Source organism: Juglans microcarpa x Juglans regia, chromosome 4D, assembly GCF_004785595.1.
Source record: "Juglans microcarpa x Juglans regia isolate MS1-56 chromosome 4D, Jm3101_v1.0, whole genome shotgun sequence".
NCBI classification, from domain to species: domain Eukaryota; kingdom Viridiplantae; phylum Streptophyta; class Magnoliopsida; order Fagales; family Juglandaceae; genus Juglans; species Juglans microcarpa x Juglans regia.
This window is the reverse complement of record NC_054600.1, coordinates 34,234,906-34,262,243: the sequence shown is the minus strand read 5'-3', so window position 1 is coordinate 34,262,243 and position 27,338 is coordinate 34,234,906. Positions and strand designations below refer to the sequence as shown.

At 35.7% G+C, this 27,338-nt stretch overlaps 3 protein-coding genes across 4 annotated transcripts; 2 read left to right on the top strand and 1 right to left on the bottom strand.

Annotated features, from left to right (window-relative positions):
- Positions 1–1,266: 1,266 nt before the first annotated feature.
- Positions 1,267–2,455, top strand: LOC121259002 (ethylene-responsive transcription factor SHINE 3-like). Its single transcript, XM_041160469.1, has 2 exons — positions 1,267–1,548; positions 1,682–2,455. The coding sequence occupies exons 1-2, from the start codon at positions 1,469–1,471 to the stop codon at positions 2,214–2,216; spliced, it is 615 nt and encodes a 204-aa protein (XP_041016403.1). The 5' UTR covers positions 1,267–1,468; the 3' UTR covers positions 2,217–2,455.
- A 2,259-nt stretch (positions 2,456–4,714) lies between these two features.
- Positions 4,715–17,665, bottom strand: LOC121261372 (RNA-dependent RNA polymerase 6-like). Of its 2 annotated transcripts, none has more exons than XM_041163712.1 (3): positions 17,417–17,665; positions 6,376–9,122; positions 4,715–5,863 (listed from the first exon to the last, which is right to left on the bottom strand). In XM_041163712.1, exons 2-3 carry the CDS (start codon positions 9,097–9,099, stop codon positions 4,988–4,990), a joined length of 3,600 nt encoding a protein of 1,199 aa, XP_041019646.1. In that variant the 5' UTR covers positions 9,100–9,122; positions 17,417–17,665; the 3' UTR covers positions 4,715–4,987. The 2 variants fall into 2 exon arrangements, with proteins under 2 accessions (XP_041019646.1, XP_041019645.1); XM_041163711.1 differs by having other exon boundaries at positions 6,376–9,116; positions 17,417–17,664.
- Positions 17,666–23,568: 5,903 nt separating this feature from the next.
- LOC121261336 (SPX domain-containing protein 1-like) lies at positions 23,569–26,694 on the top strand. The gene is made up of 4 exons (XM_041163658.1): positions 23,569–23,634; positions 23,834–24,316; positions 25,416–25,542; positions 26,105–26,694. The coding sequence occupies exons 2-4, from the start codon at positions 24,014–24,016 to the stop codon at positions 26,539–26,541; spliced, it is 867 nt and encodes a 288-aa protein (XP_041019592.1). The 5' UTR covers positions 23,569–23,634; positions 23,834–24,013; the 3' UTR covers positions 26,542–26,694.
- Positions 26,695–27,338: the final 644 nt, after the last annotated feature.

Genomic DNA, 27,338 nt, shown 5'->3' with positions numbered 1-27,338 from the left:
TAATTTACTATAAAATAAAAATAAAAAGTTAACATGTACAGAATAAATTCTTTATTATTTATTTTATTATATAGTATTAATAATAAATTACCAATTATGTTGAGTATAGTAAGTTGACAGTCATGATCTCTCAACCCAACTTATTATTAATGAGTTATGTTACATACAGTCACTTTTACGTATCTTTTACATATTTTATTGATATAATTGACCAATAGAGTTATTTTATATTAAAAAAATGATTCAACCAATTACATTAATAGAGTGTACAAAAATATACGTAAAATTGACAGAACATTAAAATTTTTTATTATTAATTGTACGCTGCAAGCCCAATAATGAAATTATGTTCCCATTTTTTTGATCTTCTCGGTCCCTAACACATTTGCATCATTGCATGCCAAGCTGATTACTTCCTGTACACATCAGGCCTTGATGAACGAAAGCTGCTTTATTCCAGTCGTCTGCCGCTGGAGAATTAATACTGCAGCACGAAAAAATTCATACAATTCGGCTCACCTGCAGGAGTTAATTAGGATAGAAAAAGGTCCAATTGTAAGGAGTTAGACATTGGGTCCTACGTACATGAAAATGTAATCAGTCGTCTGCATCCTTTGGGTCTTCCCTTCTAACCAAACTACTCAGTCCTTACTTTCTGGTCTGGAAAGTGAAAGCGGGCAGCAGAAAAGAAAATAACTACAAAAGTCGCTCAATTTAGTATAGGATTCATACTACAAGAAATCGATGCATTAAGTGTTAATTTGTATGACCATTGACATCCACCACCCAATTCACGGTTGTAGCAAAACTCCTTGTAATTTAAAAAAATAATAATAATAAAAAAATTGAAAATCAAAAACTTATATTTGAATTTTGCAAATGCCGGCTTTCACTAATTATTAACTCCCCCACTTTTCCAAAAAAAAATTAAAAATAAAATAAAATAAACGTAATTGCTGCAATCCAATTTCCACGCTCCATACTTTTGATATTTTATTTTTTAATATTTCATTGCAAAGAAAATCAATTAATCTCCAAATACCCATTGTTGACCTTCAATTGTTTCTTCAGATACATATTAATTCACTTAACATGTGGATGCAAATTTATCAATATATATAGCAATTTTAGATATTAGTAAATATAAGAGAAAATGATTATTTCTGTTCTTTTCATCATCATCATTATTATTATTATTATTATTTTGTCTTCGTTGTACCGTGTTGTTCATTTATTTCCAACTGCTGGGAACCTATGGTTTATCAGAGTTGTGCAGATGGAAACTTTTATTGCAGTACGTACGCACATTTACTTCGACTTTCCCACCAATCCACCGACAGTTTACATAATTGGTCACGCACATTGTTCGTTCGTTTAATCTCCTCCCCTTACTCATTTCTGATCTCTCGTACTTATGATCACTGCAACCCTGATCGATCTCTCTCTCTCTCTCTCTCTCTGACATAAGATGGTGCATTCAAAGAAGTTTAGAGGAGTCAGGCAACGCCAGTGGGGCTCCTGGGTGTCAGAAATTCGCCATCCTTTACTGTAAGTTCACCCATTCCCATTACTACAACGATCCTTATTTATGTATATATTCACCATGTATATATGCGCGCGTCATAATTCTAAATTCTCGTTCTGATCTCTCTCCCACATCTTGTTTTTCTTTCTTGTCTAGGAAGAGAAGGGTATGGCTGGGCACATTTGAGACAGCTGAGGCTGCGGCAAGGGCATACGACCAAGCAGCCATATTGATGAATGGCCAAAATGCCAAGACCAACTTTCCTACGGCAAATGGCCGCCATGAAGACACAAAGGCTTGCGGTGACTACCCCTTGTCTCCCAAAGCTCTTTCGGAGCTCCTTAGCACCAAGCTTCGCAAATGTTGCAAAGACCAATATCCTTCCCTCACATGCCTAAGGCTTGATGCTGATAACTCTCACATTGGAGTGTGGCAAAAGCGCGCAGGGGCACGTTCAGCCTCAAATTGGGTGATGAGAATTGAGCTCGGGAAGAAGCAGACACAAACTCTGGAGGATGGCTTATCATCAGGATCACCGAGGGTCGAGATTCATGATGCTGGAAATGGAATGGATGAAGAGGATAGCATTGCAATGCAAATGATAGAAGAACTACTCAACTGGAATTGTCCTGCTCCAAGTAATTTCCAAGAAGAAAAAGGGAATCTTCCTTGTCTCGGTACTTGGAAATAGCCATATATATTTGTGTCCTCTGCAATATTTTCTTCATTTACTGCGGTACTTTTAGTTTTCTTTTACCTTTTTCTCAGTTTCCAATCACTGACTGCCTTCTCAGTTTACTTTGGAGACACTGAATTCAATACGTAGTGTTGTGGTTGGTGAGTGTGATTACTGCATAAAAAGATAAAGCACACGTGGACCAATATTTAACCAATATCGTCAAGCGTTACAGTGAATTAATACTTGTTAAAGGAAGGCCACGAAGCATCAGGTACAAGTTATGGATCATGTCAGTTTAAGGGTTGCAACTGTCAAAGTGCGATCACATGGTACAGTGTGATCATTCATTATTGCACCTATAATATATATATATATATATATATATGAGAAATGATTGTAAAGGTTATATATATATATATATATATATATATATATATATATATTTGGCCCCCAAATTGTTTGGTATTTCTTTGTCGATGCAAGTATCCTTAAATGAGTGTTTCCTTTGTGAAACAGAACACTTATAAACCCTATTGTATGGTAGTTAATGGCAACACATGATTTGAGTTGCAACGTGAAAATGCATACTTAAAGTAGCTAACTTCTGTCTCTTTTCCATATATATATATATATATATATTAGTCTCTTTGATATCAGGTATCTCTGTGCTAATATGCTATGTTGTTGGGTTAATATATTGTTGTAAATTAATTACTAGTAAGTAATTCTTTTCTACTTTATTTTGCAAGTTATTTAAAACTTGAGTAACTACAATTTTTTGTATAATAAAATGATATTTCTGAAAAATGATGTTACTTTGATAAGTTGTTTTGAAAAAAATCTCTTTATTTAAAATAGGATTATGAAAATGATTGTATGTGTATCATTTTCTTAAAAACTTACTTTCTGATCCGCTGCCATTATTGCTTGCCTTAATACATAATTGATATTAAAAGTTGGCTATATATTTATGAATTATCGATCAAACACTTCAGAAAAGCATGCCCTAAATCATTTACACCCTAGTTTTGGAACAGTACGTATCGACTCTATAAATAAACAAAGAAACCCCCTCATCTCTCACGGAGGTGAATGGCCTTCCAACTCCAATGCCTAGTTTTACCAAAAAAAGATCAGCAATATTTCGATCGGTTTATCTCTCTGGCCTGGACACAACATGTTTGGTAGAAATTATAGGGAGAAATCGTCCGGCCAATGAAAGAATCCTCTGCCGTACATGTCTCCTTCATATATAACCCATCGTACACACTTTCCTTTTAAACAAATTGATATATAAGAAGTAAGAACCAATGAAGCCAACTCGAGAGTAATGCTACTCATCATCTCAACTTTCATTATCCTTTTATTATTTTATGATATCGTATTAGGTGATTAGAAATTATTTATTACATTTCACTTGTGAACCTATCATATAAAACCACATCATATGATGATGAAAGGATAATAAGAGTTAGGATGATGAATAAATTTTTTCTATCTAAAAGAGGATAATGATAGACTTGTTTTTCTCTTACTACTCATTTAATACTACTTTTTTATATTTGATTTTTTTTTAAATTTTTAATTTTACTTTTAATGATAGGGTAAGTAAGTTATAGTTTTGAAATTTATGATAATTAATGCAAAGCAGCCGGCAACTAGTTAATTAAGAAACAAGTCAACCAGCTAGCTAGCTAGCTCATGTTTATTTGGATTTGTTTTTGTACCCTATATACACAAATTTGTATATATGCATGCATGCAGTATGCATATATATATATATATATATATATATATATATATGTATGTATATGTATAATTTCTTCATTTTCGTGTGACGTGCATTAATGATGAGCATATTAATTAAGCACCCCAAATATTGTAGAGCATAGCGATGCTCCAAGTGCTATATAGGGCAGGAAGGATAAGACATAAGTATAGTTGACTTATAATAGGTAGGGTACAGGCACACTAGCACTCTTTTAAGTAGTTGGGTGATATAATCATGAATGCTGGCATACATCAAGGAGCCAACTCATTTCATATATATATCCTTATCAATCAGAAGGGAAAGTTCTCTTGTTATGTTTCGTTAATGATCATCAAAGCAATTTGCAAATTAATGTTTGCTTTAGTTTTGGACTTAGTTATGTTCTATTTCCTGATGGATCAATTCTTTGAGAAATTTGGCTATTTGGGGTCTGTAATTTACTAACACAATGCAATAAAACCATTAGTACCGCCTGGGTTTTGATTCATTTTATCCGTTCATAACTTGCATGCACGCCTTGATTTGGTTGAACATGTCAGGATATAAAATGTTTTCCAGATAAATTAAAGAAATGCATCTTGGAACCACCTATGGCATAGCCTTGGAACCACCTATGGCAGCTATGCCATAGCTGCCTCTAAAGATGCTTAGCCTGTTTAGAGAAACATAATTTAGACATTCAACTTCCATGCGGATACATCATCATATACTATGTACTAACATAAAAAAAACACGCCAGTGGATAATTGTCACTACAATCTCAGAGAACTCGGAGGCAGAAAGAAATATCCAATCAAAGCACAAGTTTCAACAGTTTGACCAAAGGCAAGGAACATTTTGTAGCATCGACTATAACAGGTCAAACGGAAATACCAGGATAGAAAGGGGGGAAAAAAAATGGAAATACCTTGAACACATAGATGCAAACCTTCCTTTAAACATGGCAGAGAGGCCTGGCTGCCAAAAAGTTCCGAGTGGCAACAAGAGAGCTCTAGACAGCACTAAGATCTGGTCAAATTCGATCCATAAGGTACCTTGCCAGAGAGTTAATAGGCTTACTATAGTCAAAATTTACCATCCTGCGGCTTTTAATCTTGATCCGAGCAAGGTAATCAGCTGCAATCCAGGAAAAACTCAACATCACTACATTCTCTGGACCATCTGGCTCTTGCAACTCCAGAGATCTCTTCACCCATTTAGGATGGTAAGCGACCTGATACCATGCTGATGCCTTGCGCTCATAATATACGTTCTTCTCGTCATCAGTTAGTCCCTCAAAATCTGAGTCCATCTTATCAAAAACTAGCCTAAACTCTTTCTTTAGAGCACTGTAAGACTGCTTGAGCTTCTCCTTGAGCTCCCCTTGCTTCCTGCTGTTGTACTTTGGCATGGACCAGATGTGCCCAGTCACAATCTCTTCTTCCCTCTTCACTTTATATTGTCCTAGTAGACCATTCAGCTGCCCATCATAAGAGCACTTCTGATCCCATGCATCCATAATGAAATGGGCAGATCCTGGAACCTCAAGGTCTTTATCATAAGGAACATCAGTGGGAACAACATCTAACCGTGCAGATGTAACAACATCTTCATCATAGGCATCCTTAACCTGGCGATAAAGTCTTCCTAAAATTTTGGTTGACTTGTAGGATTGGTAATCCTCTTTCCCCATAAAATCAGGGTACAATTTTGGTTTCAGATGTTGAGGCATGATGACAATGTGCCCAGTCTTGGGAAAATCAACAGCTTTAGCTGCTAAATCAGCAAGCGTTAAGCAGTTCTCATCCAAAGCCCCGTACTCACTGCTGTCAGCATGAACCACATGTGCATTGCAGATTGTTCCCAGGCTCTCATTTACCATGTTTCTTGCAAAAAAGTCAATTATATCCTACGGAACAAACACAAAATATAAATTTAAGAGAGTTTCTTTGTTGCATACTTGGGGTTCTAATATATTGTATGTGTAAGAGTTTCATCAAATGTCTATCCTATCTTACTTACTCGTTCCTCAAGATTAACTACTGAGAATTTTATCCCAATTTTTTATCGGTAAACAACACTTTACTGATCATAATAATAGGCAAGAGCCCAAGAAGTATACGGAACATATACAAGCAACGCCAACGCATGCTAGTTTAGTGATACTAGAATATTATCCCATTTCATCACATGCTTTTGTCAGTCTATATTGAAATTGCTTATTAATGCAATAATGCAGCAGTTTCTTGAAACCAAACCAACTAACAAGGGAACTCCATCGTGCTAATCTAATTGACTTAGTTGTGTCATTGGCTTACATTGTAGCAACATTCGCGTTATAAATTTCATCAAAACACCATCCCAGAATCCAATTGTTCATAGAATATAGTAAATTACAGTCGAGCAATGCAGATCAAGTACCTGAGTAGTGACCTGGCGTGCTGAAAGTTTGGTTTCTGCCGGAGTATACTTCATGGGCGGCCAGCTCTCCTTGCTCGGGGGAATGAGATTTTCATCCCATGTCACAAAGTAGAGGTCCCCATCAAGGTCACTTCCAGATGCTTCATCCATGTGGGGCCTATCACCCTTTTGAGGGAAAACAAGGCAATCAAATAAATGGTGTAAACCAGGGTCATCAACTGCTTCCAGAATCCTTATATCTCCTGGGTGAAGACAAGGATTTTTTGCTATCACCACATGCCCTTTAATTACTTGAAGATTATTTGCTTTCTCAGTAAACCTGGAACCATGCTTTGAGAAACAGTTTTCCAATGACGGGGTAGACACTTGGATAAAGCATTGGCCTTGCTCAAGGACGCTTAGCTCATCTAAGCAGCCCATTAACCACCTACCTGAAGGAACAAAAATCCTAGCCTTCTCCCTAAGGCCCCAATGCTGAGCAGCTCGTATACAGGTTAACATGCCTCGTAGATGAGGTTCACTTTGAGGCTCAAATCCCGCACTCAGCATAATTGCAGCTGCATTTCCTTGCTCAGCACAGGATGCTGTCAGGACATCAAATGCAACATCTGTGTCCACAAGCATTTGGTTTAGTCTGGAGAGCATAGAGTCCTGCATTTTCCAGAATATTTCATCAGGAACATTCAAAGTTGAAAGCAGTGTCACAATCTGCCTGTTTAGGAAACCAGGCTGAAACCTAGTCCAAGAACAGATTTCAAGAGTAGTATGGTCAGAAATGAACTTGTTCATACTAGGCCTTAAAGAAAGTCGCACTCCATCACCTTTTGCTGGCCAACGAGCCACAACACCCTTAAAACCAGCATATCTTATCTGATAAGCACATGGAGGGTTCCCGTCCAATTTCAGTTTCTCTGCAACTTCATTTGCAAGATCAGGAGTAATCATACCAATCCCATCAGAGAAAATGTAATTATTTCTCTCTACATCAGGAAGCTCGGGATTCACTTCTTTTGGTGGAACTTCTACTGTAGCATACGTAGATGAGAAGCACTGACCCATCCTGGCAGCACACTTCGCAATGTTCTTCTGGGTAAACTTCCCCATCCACTTTCTGATGTTAACAACATTCGTCTTTCCATCTTCAGCAAAAAACCAGGCAGAACGGTCCCTCAATTGATTGGATGAGAAGGCTAGAAAAGAATACTTCCTACCACAAACATGAAATCCACTTTTCAGAATGGTATTCACCCTTTGGAATATTTTTGTTTTTTGTGGATAAGAGTTTGATGTGATAAGCTTTACAATAGGAGCAACGTAGGAGTTAAGAACATTGGAATTCATTGTCTGCAATCCTTCATCCATAAAAGTGACCCTTAAAAACCTATCAGCAACTCCTTTATACTTCCTGAGAACTCTGTTGGAAAGCTCCACTTCTGGTGGAAGACAATATGCTTTTGCTGGTGTAATAACCAACCTCCTAACTTCAACAATATCATCAAGCTGTCTACGGCTCTTAAAAAGCTTAGGATTCCGCAACAACCAATCCTGGACTGTTTTCAGTCTCCTGAACGCATTGAACACTGGGCGTCTGTAAGAACATATGTGCTTTAGTGCAGCAATGTTGACCTCTTTGGGTTGGCTTCTCAATAAACTGAAGAAATTGTCTGACAACTGGTGCTGACTGAATATGCCTTTATGCAAGACAGCATTCACCAAGAACATTATCTCAAAAGCTATCCCTTGCTTGTACTGAATACAGAAGAAAGGATCTGATAAGGGCAGCCCAAATTCAGGTTCATCCCTGATCCTAAGTGGCTTTTCAAGGCAGATCTCGTGCACTCTTTGTTCTTTAAGATATTCCATTGTACTTCTCAACTTGACACCATGGCGGGGTGGGATTGAAACTCTATAAGAACTACACCGACCAATGGCCCCACTTGGTGTAAAATCTGTGGTTCGGATCCAAGGATCATCATCATCTAACAAATCATACGGCACAGATTCTTCAATATCATCATCAGCCGTTCTATACCAAATGCAGGGAGATGCAGCAAGGTGCAACAAAATTACTAGATATGATGTATCATTATAGCGTTTGATCTCATTGATGTCTCTTACCACAAATTCCATCTTAAAATTACATTTTATCTCCGCATACTTGCTTGTGCTTTTAAAAGAGAAAACAGTATCTCTTGTGAAACAAAACTTGCATGTCCCATCAAAGGGATCTACCAGAAAGTCAACCCCATAAGGTGCTCCTCTCCAAGCAACAAAAAACTCATCCCGGCTGACCAAGGTTCCAACCTCGACAAGCACATCAGACAACTTATGAGGAGTTGTAGTCCTCCTCCTCTGCCTCAGGTGGAATGGACTTTGGAAACCTAAACTAACCTTCAATTGTTGCTTGTTCAGAAAAAGATCACAACGCCCTGCAGCATCCAAAGCCCAATCTACCGATTTAGGTGTGGCAAAATGCACAAATGCATGGGGCTCCACCTTTTTATAATCATCTTCTATTTCAATGTCTGAAGTGTCAATGACCTCAAATGTTGGATAAGATTCTGGAGGAGTCCAAGAAGTTTTCAGTCTGCACCTAAAAACAGTTCCAACTTCGTATTCTAAGCATTCCACAAGATCTTTCGCTCTGACATTACTGTCAAACCCACCAAAACTAACTTGAGTCACCACTGTTTCTCCATCCCTTTCATTTCCTTTCAACTCCATTTCTTTTCTTCAAAGTTCTGTCACTTTCAAATGCAAAGATTGTAAAATAGATCACTCTTCCAAAAAAAAAAAAGACCTCAAAGTTATCCTGATACAAAAACCCTCAAAATGCAGAGAACCTAAAAGCACATTAAAATTTTATATGACACCTCAGCCCTTAGGACTAAACAGTTCCTGTAACAAATAAAAGTATAACCCTTCTTTTGGTATCCCAGATCACGGAGGACAATCCAACAGATAATCCACAAGAAAGCAATATTTCAATTTTTGACATTGACAGTTGAAGATATATTTCAATAACTCTCATGTGATGGACTTAATGTCATAAGAAGTCACTGAAAACTAAGAGAAAACTCCCTTTAAAACCAAATAGATCAAAGGGTACAAAATTCTAGGAAAGACTGTTTAGTTGCTGTCTTACAATAGCATGTGGAAAGGTAGAATATAATTTTTTTTGTTTTCTTGATCATTTCCTTTATGTAAAGCATTTCCTTTACGTAAAGGAAAATTAGTTCCTTTCTCTTTTTTTTTTTTTTTTTTTTTGCGTCTGTATAGCAGAATTTCATTTGTCTTGCCATTTTTTTAGCGCTAAAGAAAAAGTACATAAAATATTACAAGAAGAATTCAGTATTGGTCTTCTCCTACAAATGATACAATCTCCCTGTAATATGATGTAGCAGTAAGACAATCAGGCATGGGAAGATCAAGCTTAGACAACATACTTTGTTACCGCTAGTCAAGTCAACTCATCTTACCCAAATCAAGTCGAGGCAACTGCCACATCTCTAGCAATACAGTAAACAGGGGATAGGAAATGAAAAGAGTATACTTGAGGGAGCTTCCTTGACAGCGACCTTGGCTATTCTGCAGTCCCCGCTCATGCTATACCAGGGGATTCAACCTATTGTCCTAGACATCACAAGGTGCCTCAAGTTGCTTAAAGGTTGCCAGGCCAAGAAGATTACTTGGTTCTTAAACCGACTTAAGGATTCAATTGTGCAACCAGCAACAACCAAATTCCAATTTTGTAGCATTTCCCTAATCAAATTACCCCTGTGTACTTGTTGGGTTTGCTCCTTTTGAATCTCACATCGGTAGGAGAAGAGTGAAAGGCAAGGCTCAGGAACGATATAAGGGGGCTTAGTTTCCTTGAGGCTCATCTGATCTCTTCCACCTTCCTATGAGCATATGAAGCCTATTCTGAACATGGGAAGGAGAAAATAATTTTTTCAGAAGTTATCAGTAAACTCTATCTGAAAAGAGAAGACTAGGTGGTGGAAGAAATGGTCCACCTGAGAACTTAGCAATGGTAGCAGCTGGAAATGAGAAGAAGAATAACTCCATGAAGAATAAAGTAGTCTACTGGGTGTGTGGACAATCTGGGTACGTCAGAAAAAATTGTCCAAGAGTTGGAGCAGGTTCGGCAAGTGGCTCCAAGTCAGTAAATAGAGATACTGATGATAAAGCTAATTTTTTCTCTCTCCATGGAAGACAATTTCCTTTGAAGAGAGACATGTACATCATCATGGGATGTCACTAAATCTCAAAGTTGTCATGATAGAAGATGTGTTAATGTTAGCTGGTCCACAAGTTTGCACACGGGCATTGTGGGCCGAAATTGAAATGCTTGGAATTGGTTTATTCTGAGTGGTATGCTTTTATGGTGGAGCATGATAGCGAAAGCTATGAAGATCTTCATTGTGGTGGAGCGTGGCTGTGGGATCAGCCAAAATCGCAAGTTGGAGATTGTTGGGTTTGCTCCTTTTGAATCCCAAATCGGTGGAAGAAGAGTGAGCAGCAAGACTCATGGCCTATATAAGGGGGCTTAGTTTCCTTGATTAAGGCCTCGTTTGTTTTCAGAAAACTTCTCAACTCATCTCATCTCATCCTATCTAATTATTACAACTTTCTCAAATTTCAATACAAAATAAAATAAAAAAATTCAACTTTCTCAAATTTCAATATAAAATAAAATAAAATAATTCAACTTTTTCAAATTTCAAAACAAAAATAATATTAAAAAATATATTTTAACAATATTTTATTCAACTTTTTAACTTTAATCTCAACTCATTTCATCTCATCTTTGAAAACAAACGAGACCTAAGTGCACCAAATCATAAACTTAACTAGTAACTTGTGACTCTAGTAAAATTCCTCTGCTGCCCTTTTGTAAGAAGCGGAAGAGATGAGAATCAAAGTTTTGCTAGTGGCTTTGTGGGTGTCTGTTACACACCAACATCGAAGTGAAGAGAACAGAGGGAGTGAAGTGTTGTGAGGAGTCGGGACTTTAGGGTTCCTTCAGAAGACATGTTCCTGAGTTAAGTGTGATCGTGCGTGGGCTGGGCTGGTGCATGGGCCATAATAAAGGTCAGATGATATGGACATTCGTGGGCCTTGAATGGGCCAAGAAGACCTGATGCATGTTTAATTCTTACTTTACATTTCCTTTGAGTTGTAACCAAATAACCTAAGGGTAATTTGGTCCTTTTACATTTCTAGTATATCTAGCACAGTAACGGAATGAGGAAGCATCCAGAACCTGAGAATCATTTTGTTATTTTCTGTTTTCATCTATGGAGGAGCTCCCCTCGAAGAGAGCCTTATCTTTTCCTTCTCAATACATATGAAATATTCATCAGATTGTGCTTTTTTCCTTAAATCCCTAGTTTGATCTATTACAAGTGGTATCCAGAGCCCCTTTCCTGCCCTGTTCACCATGGCTGAAAATACTCGTATAAAGGAATTACAGGAAGGTCTCAATGCTCAACGAAAAACTACAAAACAACACATCAAAAATACTGATAGCCAGTTTAGTACAATTGGAGTGGAGATGTTGGCTATACGGCGTCAAATGGAGACAATGTTGAAGCAGTTTTCTGGTATGGCAGCAGATCTGCACAGTGTGAAGACAACTCTATCAGGAGATTCATCTAGCCATTCACAGAATAACCAAAGTCTAGAAAATCAAGAGTCACAACTCGTACCTCACAATACCAACATCCAGCCAAGGCCCATTCGATTGGACTTTCCAGTTTTTCACGGAGATAACCCCCATGGATGGCTATTTAAGGTAAAACATTTTTTTACCTATCATAATATCCTTCCTCAGCATAAATTACGTTTAGTATCCCTCCACATGGAAGGGAAGGTACTTGTATGGTTTCAAGACTTGGAAGAGTCTGGGAGAATAAACAGTTGGAAGGCCTTTGTGAAGGCATTAATTGTCAGATTTGGTCCAACCACTTATGATGACCCAATGGAACAGTTGGCTAAGTTGAGTCAGAAGGGTAGTGTGGATGATTACAAAACTGATTTTGAAGCCTTGTCTAACAGGCTGCGTGGGTTATCTGAGAATTACAAGCTTAGTTGCTTTCTCAGTGGCCATAAGGATGATATAAGGTTGTCAGTTAAGATGTTGACTCCAACTGACCTGCTTACAACCTATGGACTTGCAAAAATACAAGAGGAAAAAATTTTTTTTACAAAAGAAACCTCCATACCAAATAGCTACACAAAACACTCAACCATCCTATTTTAAACCTGCCCAACAGCCACAAACCACAGACAGCCACCAAAACCATCCCAAAGCCATTGTTCCAGTCCATAAAGTTAGTCAAACTGAGATGAGAGAGTGCAGGGCAAAAGGCCTCTGTTATTCATGTGACTCCAAGTGGGCCCCGGTCACAAATGTTCAAGTCCAAAGCTATATTTGATTGAGGAAATTAAGGAGAATTATGAAGTGGTTGACATTGACACTAAGAAGGAAGAGGAACAGATCACACAAGAAATCTCTGGTGCAGCTCCAGAGATCACCTTACATGCTATTATAGGGTCCTTGAACCCTTAAACTATGCGTGTTGTGGGCAGAATTGGTAACCAACCAGTGACTATTCTCATTGATTCCGGAAGTACTCACAACTTCCTGGATCCTTCTTTATTGTCAAAATGTTCCCTACATGTGTTAACTAATGACAAAGTGAGGGTGAAAATTGCAAATGGAGACCAAGTTCAAAGTGAGGGCAGAATTAAAGATGTTCCAATGGTTGTCCAAGACATGAGGTTTTCTGTGGATATGTATTTGCTAGTGATGGCTAGTTGTGATGTAGTGCTGAGTGTGCAATGGTTACAAGGGCTAGGGTCAATTCTATGGAATTTCCATAACCTCACTATGCAGTTTAACTACCAGGACACTGTGATCCTTTTAAAGGGGCTACGAGGCAGCGCTTTAATGGAAGAAGGGCCATTTAATAGAGCTACGGCTCTGGAAAAAAAAGGTGTGCTTCTACAGCTCATTGAACAAGTTTCCCAAGCCCAAACACCTGCCCCTGTTCCTAAACCCATCCAGCAGCTTCTTGACCTATATCCTGACATCTTTGCCCTCCCTTCTAGCCTCCCACCAACCAGATCTCAAGACCACAGTATCACCCTATTACCTGGTACTCAACCCATCTCTGTGAGACCCTATCGTTATCCCTATTTTCAGAAAGATGAAATTGAGAAAATCATTAAAGAGCTGCTGGAATCTGGTGTGATTCGACCTAGTCAAAGCCCGTATTCCTCACTTGTTTTATTGGTAAGGAAGGCAGATGGCACATGGCGTTTATGTGTTGATTATCGTGCCCTCAACCATGTCACAGTGAAAGATAAATATCTAATCCCAGTGGTGGAGGAATTGATGGATGAACTACATGATGCCAAGGTGTTTTCTAAACTCGACTTAAGGTCGGGATATCATCAAATAAGGGTAAAAGCTGAAGACATCCCTAAAACCGCATTCCTTACACACGAAGGACACTACGAATTTTTTGTGATGCCATTCGGCTTAACCAATGCGCCTTCCACCTTTCAAAGTTTGATGAATCAGGTTTTTAAACCTCATTTACGGAAGTTTATTTTGGTTTTTTTTTATGATATTTTGATCTACAGCAGGGACGAGGAGGCTCACCTACACCACCTACAGCTCACTTTTGACATTTTAAGAGACAACCAGCTTTATGCTAAGCTCAGTAAGTGCGATTTTGGCTGCATGGAAATTGCATATTTGGGCCATTTAATTTCTGGCCAAGGAGTAAGGGCAGATCCAGAGAAGATAAAGGCTATGTTGAGCTGGCCACCACCCAAGTCTCTTAAAGCATTACGCGGTTTTTTAGGCCTCACGGGCTATTATCAAAGGTTTGTGAAAGGATATGGAGCTACATCAGCAAAACTGACCAGCTTACTCAAAAAAGACAGTTTTATTTGGGATGAGGAAGCCTAAACAGCCTTTAACACACTCAAAACAGCTATGACTGAACCCCCAGTCTTAGATTGCCCAACTTTCAAAAACCTTTTGTCATTGAATGTGATGCGTCGGGTGAGGCTATCGGGGCAGTACTTATGCAAACAGGGAGACCCCTCGCATTTTTTAGTCAAGCTTTAAAAGGAAGATCCTTACAACTCTCTACATATGAAAAAGAATTTCTGGCCCTAGTTTCAGCAGTTCAAAAGTGGCGCTATTACCTTTTAGGCCAGCCGTTTATTATCAAAACGGATCATCAAAGTTTGAAATTCTTACTTGACCAACGAGTGGGGACAGTTATGCAGCAAAAATGGATTGCTAAACTCATGGGATATGACTTTGCGATTGAATACAAAAAAGGCAAAGACAACATGGTGGCGGATGCTTTATCTAGACAAGGGATAGACTCCGAAGTTACTTTGTCTCTCATATTTCTGTTCCAAATTGCGACTGGATGAATGATATCAAATCCTTGTACTCGAGTGATGATAGAATTAAGGTTCTTTTGGAGAAACACAAGCAGGGCCAGCTGCAGTCTCCTTACACAGTGAAGAGTGATATCCTGTTTTATAAAGGCCGAGTTTACATTCCTACAGTTCCTTCTTTTATACACAAGCTCCTGGAGTTGTTACATGGGAGTCCCTTAGGGGGTCACTTGGGTTTTGACAAGACCCGTTATAGAGTCAAGAAGGACTTTTATTGGCCTGGCCAGAAGTTGGATGTGAGAAATTTCCTAAAAGACTGTGACATTTGTCAAACTATCAAGGTGGATAATACACTCCCTAGTGGGTTGCTCCAACCCCTACCAATCCCATCGACACCATGGACTGACATTACTATGGATTTTGTTGAAGGATTACCTAACTTTGCTGGATTTAATGCCCTATGGGTAGTTGTTAACAGGTTTACAAAATACTCCCATTTTATTCCAATTTCCCACCCATATATTGCTAAGACGATCGCCCAACTCTTCCTCAAACACATCTTCAAATTACATGGCATGCCCAACTCTATTACATCAGATCGTGACCCAACATTCACTAGCAAGTTCTGGCAGGAATTTCTGTCCTTACAAGGAGTTAAGTTGGCTTTCAGCACGGCATACCATCCACAAACAAATGGCCAAACTGAAGCTGTTAACAAATGGGTGGAAAATTACTTGAGGTCCTATGTCTGTGATCGACCTACGGAGTGGTCTAAATGGGTGCCTTTGGCAGAATGGTGCTACAATTCAAGCCAACATGCTTCGAGTAAAATAACACCATTCCAAGCACTGTATGGGTACACACCACCTAAGCTAACAAGTTATACAGCAGGCACTGCAAGATTAGAGGAGATCGAGCTTACACTGCGGGAAAGAGACCAGCTTTGGGCCCTGTTGAAGCAAAACTTGGTCAGATCCCAAGAGAGAATGAAGAAATATGCGGATAAGAACAGAAAGGAACAACATTTGGAAGTCGGTGATTCAGAAAGTTGGGGAAGTAGCCTACCGAATCCAACTACCCCATTCTTCTCAACTTCACGATGTTTTCCACATCTCGCAATTAAAGAAGAAGTTGGGCAACCAAGTCAATATCATACCCACTCTACCACCCATGGACAAAAATGGCGTAGTAAAACCGGAACCCGAAGAGATCCTCCAACGCAGACTGAAGAAAGTGAGGAACTTACCCGTCGTCGAGCTCTTGGTTCGCTGGACTGGTCAGACGCAAGACGAAGCCTCCTGGGAACCATACACACAGTTGTGCACCGATTACCCACACCTTGTGGGCAAGGTGTTGTGATGGGGGGGAGAGTGTTACACGCCGACATCGAAGTGAAGAGAACAGAGGGAGTGAAGTGTTGTGAGGAGTCAGGACTTTAGGGTTCCTTCAGAAGACATGTTCCTGAGTTAAGTGTGATCGTGCGTGGGCTGGGCTAGTGCATGGGCCATAATAAAGGTCAGATGATATGGACGTTCGTGGGCCTTGAATGGGCCAAGAAGACCTGATGCATGTTTAATTCTTACTATACATTTCCTTTGAGTTGTAACCAAATAACCTAAGGGTAATTTGGTCCTTTCACATTTCTAGTATATCTAGCACAGTAACGGAATGAGGAAGCATCCAGAACCTGAGAATCATTTTGTTATCTTCTGTTTTCATCTATGGAAGAGCTCCCCTCGAAGAGAGCCTTATCTTTTCCTTCTCAATACATATGAAATATTCATCAGATTGTGCATTTTTCCTTAAATCCCTAGTTTGATCTATTATAGTGTCCTTGGGGTGAGGAGAAAAATTGTATGATTGTAACAATTTTTCACATAGTAGATTTTCTTCTCTGTGCCTAGTGGTTTTTCTCCAATTGGGGAGTTTTCCAAATAAATTCTTATGACATTATTATTTCTTTGTTTTTCCTGATATTCCTTCAAATGCTGGATCCTAGGGGGTAAATTTGGGAGGTCCAAATTCTCAACAGTTCTATCCTTCCATGGCGGTAAAGATCCAACTTCCATGCCATTGTAATCAAACTATGCATTATGTTTTCCTTTCATGCAACATGATTAAAAAGAAAAAGGAAAAAAAACATAAGAGAGCACCTGACCGAGTTAAAAGTCGCGAAAGTAGTCAGATATTACCAGAACACCTCTACAAAAATTGCCTCAATCAATATAAAACCGTTCATAAAATCACAAGAATTGAGATCCATCCATAACGGAAATCCTGTCAATCATGCCATGTGCATAAACTTTTGTTTTTAACTTTTCTTTTCCAACATTTTCTTGGCAACCAAACGGAGTCTTTACCCAGACCAATTAACCAAAAACAAGGCCCAACACACAAACCCCATCATCTATTTCTTTGACCCACATTTTTCCCATCAACCAAACACAGTATCAAACGCAGTGCACATCAATCAACGATAATTATTATAATACAAAAACTTCCACAGTAAAAACCGAAGAAGCAACAAACATATGTTCCCCAACTCAGACAAAAGGAAAAAGAAAAAAGAAAAAGATCACGGATTTACGAAGTTGGGAGAAACCCTTCTGACCTTTCAAGTAATTGATCATGCAAGCATGGAAGCCGTCCTGGAAAACTTGATGAGAAAGGGAGAGAGAATGCGCCGACGTGCGTTTAAGCACACTTACAGACATGAAAGGTCCATCAGTTAGCTTATTGAGCAAGTTTAACTTCCCTCTCACTAACCCCGCTCTTGTAATAGATTCCGCTTCTTTTATTCCTCCTCCTAATAATAATAATCATAATATTTGAGTGCTTTTTCTTGGTACGGAGAAACTTGTTGGGGAGGGGATTCTGCCTTCAAATCATTAGAAAATCACCGTCTTTATATTAAAAATAAATAATAGTTGTTATTTTTTTTTTTTTCCTAAAGAAATAATAGTTGTGATTACTGATTATAACAAGTTTTCTTCTTTCACACTTTACCTTGGCTGAATAATTTCAGTAAAAATAGCACTACGCAATTATTACTAGTGTGCAATTATATAATAAAATATTGTTTTCTATTTGTTGACTATTATTTTTAATTTGAGTGTCTTTTAAATTCAAAAAAATTAACATTTTATTATAAAGAATAAAATAGTTGTGTTCATACTACTTATGGAGATTTAATAATACTAGTGCGGAGTAACGTGTTATTGCCTAGTTTAGTGAAATGATTAATTTTAAGAAATAATGTGATTCTTACAAATATATATATATAATAAAAAATTTCAATTTCAATAAACAATTTGATTGATTTCTATGTTGAACAATACAAGCAATCAAATTATCTATACTTTAAATAAAAAATGAAACAAACATAACAAAATTACAAATCAAATCAAAAAATACTAAGAAAATGAAACCTATAAAAGAATAGATCAATATCACATATGAGAATTCTTAAATAAAATATTTTCCAAAATTTATTTGTTTTTCAAAACAAGTAGCGAATAAAAATTATAAGCAGAGACCAACTTATTATATTTTTAAGCATATTCTTTACATTTTTTAGCAATAACAATTACAATACTTATTATAATATTTGATTAGCTGGCATTTCATAATTTTAGAGTTATGATAATAACTAACTAATTTTTATTTTTATATTTCCAGGTAATGCATGAGTTTTTCTATTGGATAGAGACTTTTATGAAGTTATATTATCCTTATTAATTTATAATTTAGTGATTATATATTAGTAATGAAAAAGTCAAAAGTCTAATTGTCTTAAAATATTGGTAAAAGCGGTTAATTGGTTTAAAATATTGTCTCTTTTTTTTTTCCTTAGCTAGGATTGATTTCTTGGCCATTGATTAGAGGCTTAGAGCAGGTTCATGGGTTGTCTTGAAGAGAGAGAGAGGAAAAAAAAAAAAACAAAGTTAGCAATGTTGCTCTATCTCACATATATACCATATTTTAATGGCCAATGAGTTTGCTCGCAACCCAAGAAAAATATCTCTATATATGTAAAGTTGTAGTATAGAAAGATGAAGATACTCGCAAGTCTGGTCACATTCGTAAACAATGATAGTACAATTTCAACCCAAAGCACAGAAAATGATCATCATGATCTTGGGATTCTACTGTATCTTCTTCTTAGATTATCGTTAATTTCAAAATCCTGACCAACTTCATAATCATGTGGAGAATTTATTAGAGTGATATTATAATAGTATTCTTTGTTAATGGTCATGGTCATGGTCATCTAGCTAGCTAGCTAGAATGTATATCATCAAAAATTATATATAGAATTATCATGATGGCCTGCAACTTGCTTGCCGGATATCAATATAATCATCTATTATTACTTGTAAAACTAAAAAACAATCAGCTGTCATCAATTGTGTCAAGCTAAGTGATAATTTGTCATTAGTTTTTTTTTTTTTTAAAAGAACAATTAAGAAGCTGTAGTATATCTATTCCATTATATATAAGCTAGAGTAAGATGATTTTGGATTTGGCACAATGCAAGTCTTCTTTGTAATTTCATCAAACCCACCATACTCTTGAAATATTATAGAGCAATATTAGGAAAAAAAAAAGAACTGAATGATATTAAAGATGAACAATTACGAAAAGAAACGACGACATATATAGTTACTTAAATATTAAAGCTAGCTAGCAATAGCATAATTAAAGTGGGCACTATTTCTTGATTTTAATGGAGATGGAAGATGAAATCATAAAATCTCTGATCAATTAAAGCTACATAGAGTGTTGATAATTCATGTGTTACCCAAATATGTGCTTTACACTTTTAAGCAATTGGTGGATTTTATTGATTTGAGTGACATTAATATTGTTACATTGTACATCATGTACATTGTAAGCAATTTCATACATATATATATATATATGGATCCAAATAGAATAAAACAAAAGAATTCAAAAAAATTGAGAAAATAAAATTGAAGGACACGTCATGAACAGGGGATGAATGATCATCAAAGATATGATCTGGCGGAGGCCCTCTGTCTATAGCCTCAATATATGGCATCGATGAACTAATCCACGGTGGACACTTTCATTCCCCTCCCCCCTAAGAAGCACATTTAAAAGGGTTCTTCCTTCTCCGTTTCTAATTCTCTTGAGAGCATTCATATTGGCTTGGTCAAATAAAAAAGTTAGTTAAAATTTATATAATTAATATCAAAAACACCTTACATTAGATTGACTAAATCTAAAATAAGATAGACTTCTGTTATAGTTATTGGTCAAAGATAGAGAATCACAATTGATTCATCAAATATTAAAATATTAATTTTTCACTCCAAACAAACATTAAAATATTAGTTTCTCACTCTAAACAAAAATACTATTTGATTTGTAATTAAGAAATTTAAATGAAAATTTAGATGAGTTTAATCAAATATTTTTTGTTATTAGCATTAAATGACTTTTGAAAATATGATTTTTTTAATATTAATTTAATTAGGATATAATTATTATTAATATTGAATTGGTAGAATTATAAAATGTGATACAAATAAATTAAATAAAAAATTATTAATTTAATAATATTTTATTATTATATAGGGAGTGAATGGCTAATTCAATGTGGAGATTGAATTTAAATGGAATAGGCAAATATAAAAAAGTGTGATATTGGCTAAATTTTGAAGATGCATTTGACCAAACCAATGAAAATGTTCTGAAAGCTCTTTCTTTGAGCTCCATGTTTTTGGTCTATGAACAAACAGAAAAAAGATGGGATCCATTGGGTGTCGCAGTGCATGGGTAAAAATTTATTCGTTGTTTGTTTAAAGTTCAATAGATCTACACCTTATAGTCTATATTCAAAAAGTTTGAAGATCTATTTATTTTTATATATTGTTCAGCTTTATGATTTTGACCTTTTAGTTTTGAAGAATTTTTTGTAGACATTTTAGTCTAGATCCAAGAGGTTATACTTTAGATCAATCGTTCTATTTACCTAGATCTATTATCTCGTGTATTGTTCACATCTAAGATTTTGATCTTCTAGTTTTTTTAAAAAAATTGTTATTGTTTGTAAACTTGAACAGATGTACATGTTTAGTGTAGGCCTGAGAAGTTTGAAGATCTATTTATTATTATGTATTATTCAGATCTCTGGCTTTGACCTTTTATTTTTGGGGAAAGAAGTTTTTTTTTTTTTTTTGGTTCTTTGTTAACTTTAACAGATCTAGACGTTTTAGCTTAGATTCGAGAGGTTTTATTTTAGAATTTCTACCGGCTAGTTTTTTTTGTTTAAATCGTTTTTTAGAGAAAGTTCTCGATTTTAGGCACGAAGAAATATGTGAATTTTGAAAAATCTTAAATTTTTTAGAAGTTTCCCTATTTACATCTACATGTTTTATTGATTATTTTAATAGCTTATTTATTTATTTTTTGTTATCTTTAGAAGCTTTGTGACATGTGCATAGTTTACATTTGATAAGTTTTGGTTAATAAGTTTTAATTTTAGTTTAAATTGGAGAAGTTTTAACTTAGATCTGAAATTTAGACCCATCAATTTACATGGCTAAATATTTTTTTACTCTATTCTTTACAATTCTACAAATGAAAGCATTGAGAAATTTACATTTAACTGAGAAATAATAAAAATGTATTTATATTTTAGATGTGAGTATTGGGTTTTCAGATATGAAAATTAGAACTTCTCGATTACTAATCTGTTTAGGCTTAATTTTTATTTCTTACCTGTAATTTCTACTTTCTTTGTCGTGCATATATCTATTCTATTATGAACTTGTGTAAATATCTTGTACTTGTAAGTATTAGATCTGAAAGTATCAAATACTTAAAAAAATCTAGAATATAAACGTTAGGTTGTATATATTGTATGTTTTTTTTTTTGTTTGTGACAAAAATCATTTTTGCCAAACTTCTCCAAAACACAGATTTAAAAACACAAATTTCTTTTAGATATTTCATATATTGTTGATTCTGTTCGAACACAATGCCATCCTTATACACAACACCAACGAAGCCACAAACACAGTATTAAACAGGAAAATAATAACTCAAAAAGAGATTTCCATAAAACATTTGATTTTTAGATTTTTTTTAGATGATTCTTATAATATACTCACAATTTATGTTAGGTTGTATATATTGTATGTTTTGCTTGGTTTGTGATAAAAATCATTTCTGCCAAACTTCTTCAAAACACAATTTGTGACAAAATCTTATCTAAAACACTCACAATTCAATAAAATAGAGAAATAATTATAAAACAAATGACGTTACAAAATAAATAACACAAGATTATATGGAATAAATGTATTTATTCCTCAACCAAAAGACTTGAAGACAAACAACAACAAAAAAAAAAAAAAAAAAAAAACCCTACAGAAGTTAACATTCCCCCCCCCCCCAAAAAAAAAAAAGAGGAAGTCATAAAAGATTATACCAAACAATTGAATTTTTCTCTTTCGAAATATGTTATAAAAAATGTGTTGTGTAAATATAATTGTTAGGATTATGGACAGATTGAAATAAATAATAAAAAATAAAAAATAAATTACAGAAAAAATTTATATAAAAAAGACTAAAAATCAATATTACTTTACACTTGCAAAGTGAGAAATGACCAGTGGTTTTCAAGTGAAATGTGATTCAAGTGATTTTTAAATCAGAACTAAAATTTGTATACTTAAAAAAGGGAGAAGTTGAAACCCATTTAATATTATTTATTATGCATTGCATACAAGTGCTGTTGTTGAGGTTTCCTTTAAAAATTAAATTCAACTAAGTTTATTTCAATTTATCATTACAATTTTTTTAAATCTTAATACAAAATATAATAAATAATTTAATTTTTTTAAAATTTAAAATAATAATAATATTAAAAAATAATTTTAATAATATTTTATTATCTCAACTCAATTTAACTTAATCAATTTAACATTTAAAGGCAATCTGAGTCTTGGTTTGCTGATTACTCTCTGCTGGCTCCCTGCCCATCAGAGTTACTTACCTTTGGGCCTTGAAAGCACGTGGCTTTTGGTCCTGCAGATCATTGTTTTTTGCTCGAATGCGGCTGTATGAGCCACGGATGTTTGCACTGAAGTGTTGGAATAGGTTATTCTGGCAGTATGATCAGACTAGCCACTGGTACATTATATTCGCGTGGCATAAAAACACAACTCTACCCACAACAAAAAAGTCTCGTCTTTTTTCTTTATTTTTTTGTCGTTTAATAAGCAATCCCTTGGAGCAAAAGCAAGATTCCATGTAAAAGGGAAAATAACAATTCGTAAAAAATTGAGATTGTTTTAATTGAGTTGGGTAAAATATTATTTTTTAATATTATTATTTTAAAATTTTAAAATTTAAATTATTTATTATATTTTATATAAAAATTTTAAAAAATTATAATAATAAAATGAGTTAAATGAGTTTACAATCTAAATTGGAAATAAGTGCGAAAGGGGTAAAAATATTCCAAGCCAGTTATGACTAGTAGTTTCGTTTGATTACTCAACTCATCTTAATTTATTATTATAATTTTTTTAAATTTTAATACAAAATATAATAAATAATTTAATATTTTTAAATTTAAAATAATAATAATATTAAAAAATAATATTTTATTATTTCAACTTACTTCAATTCAATTTAATTTAACATTTAAACGCGACCTGAGAGTGAAATAAAAGAGAGCAAAACATAACAACGATTTAACGGTCTCGGCCGACGTGGAAGCTAGGAAATCGAGAGAGAGAGAGAAAGAGATTCCTTTGTAGCTCGTGTCGAACAAACAAGATAATAAAAAAAAAATAATGTTAGATATAAGTTTTAAATAGGTAAATTTTATATAAATATTTATAAAAAAGTAAATTAAATTATACTTTAAAAAAATATTATTTATTAATAAAATTTATTATTTTATAAAAAGTTTCTATAGAACTTGTTTATTTAGATTTGTATATAGTATTACTTTATAAAAAAAAAAAAAAAAAAAAAAAAAAAAAAAAAGGTATATTCCCCAGAATTCCTTTCTTCCGAATATTCGAATTTCTCTGATCTCTACGACCATCCGTTCATTTTAGTTATTTCCATCTTGGCCATCTTCTTCTCTTTCCTTCTCTCTCTCTCTCTCTCTCTCTCTGCGGTCTGTTGGTGGAGGAGGATTTCATCCGGTGCGAGCGGGGGCACCATGAAGTTTTGGAAGATCCTCAACAGCCTAATCGAGGAGACCTTGCCGGAGTGGCGGGACAAGTTCTTGTCCTATAAGGACCTCAAGAAGCAGCTCAAGCTTATCTACCCCAAGGACGACGATACCCACAAGATGCCTGATAAACGGCCCAGATTGGATTCGGACCCCAACGTCGACGCATCTTATTGTCCACCCGAGCTGTCCAAGGAGGTCGACGATTTCGTCAGGCTCTTGGAGGACGAGATCGATAAGTTCAACGGCTTCTTCGTCGACAAGGAGGAGGAGTACGTTATTCGGTGGAAGGTAAATTCTTTCTTTCTTCTTCTTCTTTATCTAGAAAAAACTAGCACTCGTTGAATTGTTTACTTTTTTGGGATATGGGAAACTTGTTTGTTGATTTATGGAGTTCTTTCTTTTTTTAGAAGATTCTTAATTTTCAAAATTAAGGAAATTATCGTTTTCTTGTTGAAGATGAGAATTGAAAGGGTGTGTGTTTCTCAGAAGATGGGAATTCTGAGGGAATCTTTTTGTTTGCGGCTTTCATGTCTAGAATATGAAGGATTGTGTTTCTGATTAGGATTTGGTAATACATGCCTATATGGGTTTCTTCTAAATTTTGGTCCGGTAGATGAGAAATTTGATGGGGTTATTTGTTTGGAAATGATCATTTGACCTTTGTTGGGAAGATTAGGAATTATATGTCTGGTGGTATTTTGAATCATGATATTGAATATGAGATATTACGCGATTGAATGGAAGGCGGATGAAATTCACTCGAGGAAACTTGTGGGTTTTGTTTTTCTTGTAAATTTTGTGAATGACAAAATTGACTGGTAAAGAAGCAAGAAAATAAAAATGTACTAGCTTACTCCTGCAGGAGTTGGAGCTTTATGATTGCCCGAGGAACGAGGATGGTTAGCTAAAGCCATATTCTTTGATAAGTTCAGTTTCATGGTGTACATGTGTCATTGATGCGATTGCCACTTCTCAAGGACTGCTTTGGTAGTTCTTACACTTGGCACCAGTGCTGAATTTAGCTTTTAATTGCTTCAAATTCTGCGTCCTCTGGTGTGTTCTTATCTAATTCAAATCTATATTTTCTCAACTGATTTGCGTGCATGTTCCAATCCCCCTGCTTGTCCTACATAATCATGTATTTCCTAGCACTACTACCCTGATCCAAATATCATGTTTTCTTGTTTGGCATTTAATCACACTCGGTAATGTTGTTCTTCACATGATTCAGTTGGGATGCTGGTTTAACTTGATTTAGAAATTTTAGATTCACCTTCTTGACCATCTTCTACTCATTCTTGTTTGGGGCTTGCCTGTTGGTTAGGCAAGGAACTAATATGCATGGTAAATGTTCTAAACTGTCGTCTGGCTTGTGGTTGGAATGCAGGAACTGCAAGATAGGATAGCAAAGGCAAAGGATTCAAATGAAGAGTTGATGCAAGTAGGGAGAGAAGTAGTGGATCTTCATGGAGAGATGGTTTTGTTAGAGAATTACAGTGCACTCAACTACACAGGTACTTGCCTCTTAGTGCCATATTACTAGCGACTAAATAAGCAAAGTCCGGTACCTATGATGCATGGTCATGAAAAACTTGGAATATTGATCGTGAAATTTTTATGTGAGGAACAATCTATGGTTAATTCTTGTAATGATAGTAATGCAAAATACTTTGCGAGAATTACCCAGTAAACCACTTTTAACATAGAAAATAGCATACATTAGTTCAGTGAAGAGATGAAACTGTGAAGTATTGTGGGTTTAGTTTTGCCCTTCACAATTTTTCCAACATAATTTGCACACCCATGTGTTTTTTCTCTTCTTTGTTTGCCGAAACCCTAAGTTGGCATGGGAAGCTCTGAGTTCTATGTAAATATTAGACAAGAAAGAAGAAAAAATACAGCATGGCTTTTGGGCAGTTAAGAGAGTTGAAGCATCTTGATGATGCTTAATCTTCATATGGACAGCATTAACTGACCGAGCATTACGTATACACATTCATGCAGAACTTCGTTCTGGGATTCAGCATTAAAAAACTTTTCTTCTCTTTGATATTCCTGACATACTATAATATACAGGACTAGTGAAGATACTGAAGAAATATGAGAAACGAAGTGGTGCTCTCATTCGCTTGCCTTTTATCCAAAGGGTCATGCAACAACCATTCTTCACTACTGATGTCCTTAACAAGCTTGTGAAGGAGTGTGAGAGCATGCTGGATCAAATTTTCTCCAGGAATGACCCGTCAGGCCCACTTGAAGGAACCAATAACGAAGAAGGGAGTGATTCTAAGGCTGTGACTGAAAGTAAAAAAACTCAACTTAAAGTTCCCAAAGAACTTGAAGAAATCAAGCATATGGAGAGCATGTACATGAAGCTAACGATATCGGCACTCCGTGTCCTGAAGGAGGTCCGGGGCGGAAGCTCAACAGTGAGCGTGTTTTCATTACCCCCTTTGCAAAATAATACAAGGGAGATGAAAAATATAACAGTTCTAGAACAAGCAGCCAAATAGTTTTGGAATAGTACTTCTCTGCTCCCTCTCACACTTTCACGTTACATTGGACATAGGTAACAACGCATTTGTATGCTAAATACCGCGGTCTTGTTGATACATTGAATAATCCTTCGCCCTCTTTTGTATAAAGTTTAAAATCTGTGCCTGTGATGTTTATTTTTATTATTATTTTTTTTTTGTAAAATGTTGCCGTTAGCTTTTGATCAGGAATATATCTCTAGCTAGAATCTGACCTACGGACTACTGAATCTGAAAGCTGACTGTAATGCGATGGATGTTGTTCTGTACTTCTGGTTTTTTCAATGTGAAATTGAGTTAACCAGTAATAACACAAAGAACGATGCTGGCTTTCCAATTGTGTATTACTTTATATTATTTAGTGATAATTTTGACATAGATTTAGCGGAAAATATGACAAAAAAAGCATTTGATTCTTTACAGAGACATATGTAGATGCATGACTGCCCATCTCAAGGTTCCAACCTGCGAAACTTTTTTTTTTTTTCTCTCTTTCGGAATAATCAAATTCATTAAGAGTATATCAAATAATGAAACCCAAAAAAATGCTCCATAGCCATATTGGTTAAAACACTAGAATCAATAAATGGGATCGTGTACACAAATAATGTGCCCCCATCGAGTTGCATTCATCTTTTTTATAGGGTATCGAGTTGTATTCATAAGCCAAGTAACTACATATTGTCAAGACCAGATGACCCTTCTCTTTTGGGCAGGGAGCACACAACCTTTCTTATAATAAAAAATTATAGTTTGCTGTCATAGATAACCATCGA

Bases quoted from the DNA above. Each gene is read 5' to 3' on its own strand.
- LOC121261372 (XM_041163712.1), bottom strand. From the start codon at position 9,099: ATGGAGTTGAAAGGAAATGAAAGGGATGGAGAAACAGTGGTGACTCAA. The intron at 5,864-6,375 runs GTACTTGATCTG...TTTGTTCCGTAG, and splicing joins CACGCCAGGTCACTACTCAG to GATATAATTGACTTTTTTGC.
- LOC121261336 (XM_041163658.1), top strand. From the start codon at position 24,014: ATGAAGTTTTGGAAGATCCTCAACAGCCTAATCGAGGAGACCTTGCCG. The intron at 24,317-25,415 runs GTAAATTCTTTC...GTTGGAATGCAG, and splicing joins AGTACGTTATTCGGTGGAAG to GAACTGCAAGATAGGATAGC. The intron at 25,543-26,104 runs GTACTTGCCTCT...TATAATATACAG, and splicing joins CAGTGCACTCAACTACACAG to GACTAGTGAAGATACTGAAG.
- LOC121259002 (XM_041160469.1), top strand. From the start codon at position 1,469: ATGGTGCATTCAAAGAAGTTTAGAGGAGTCAGGCAACGCCAGTGGGGC. The intron at 1,549-1,681 runs GTAAGTTCACCC...TTTCTTGTCTAG, and splicing joins GAAATTCGCCATCCTTTACT to GAAGAGAAGGGTATGGCTGG.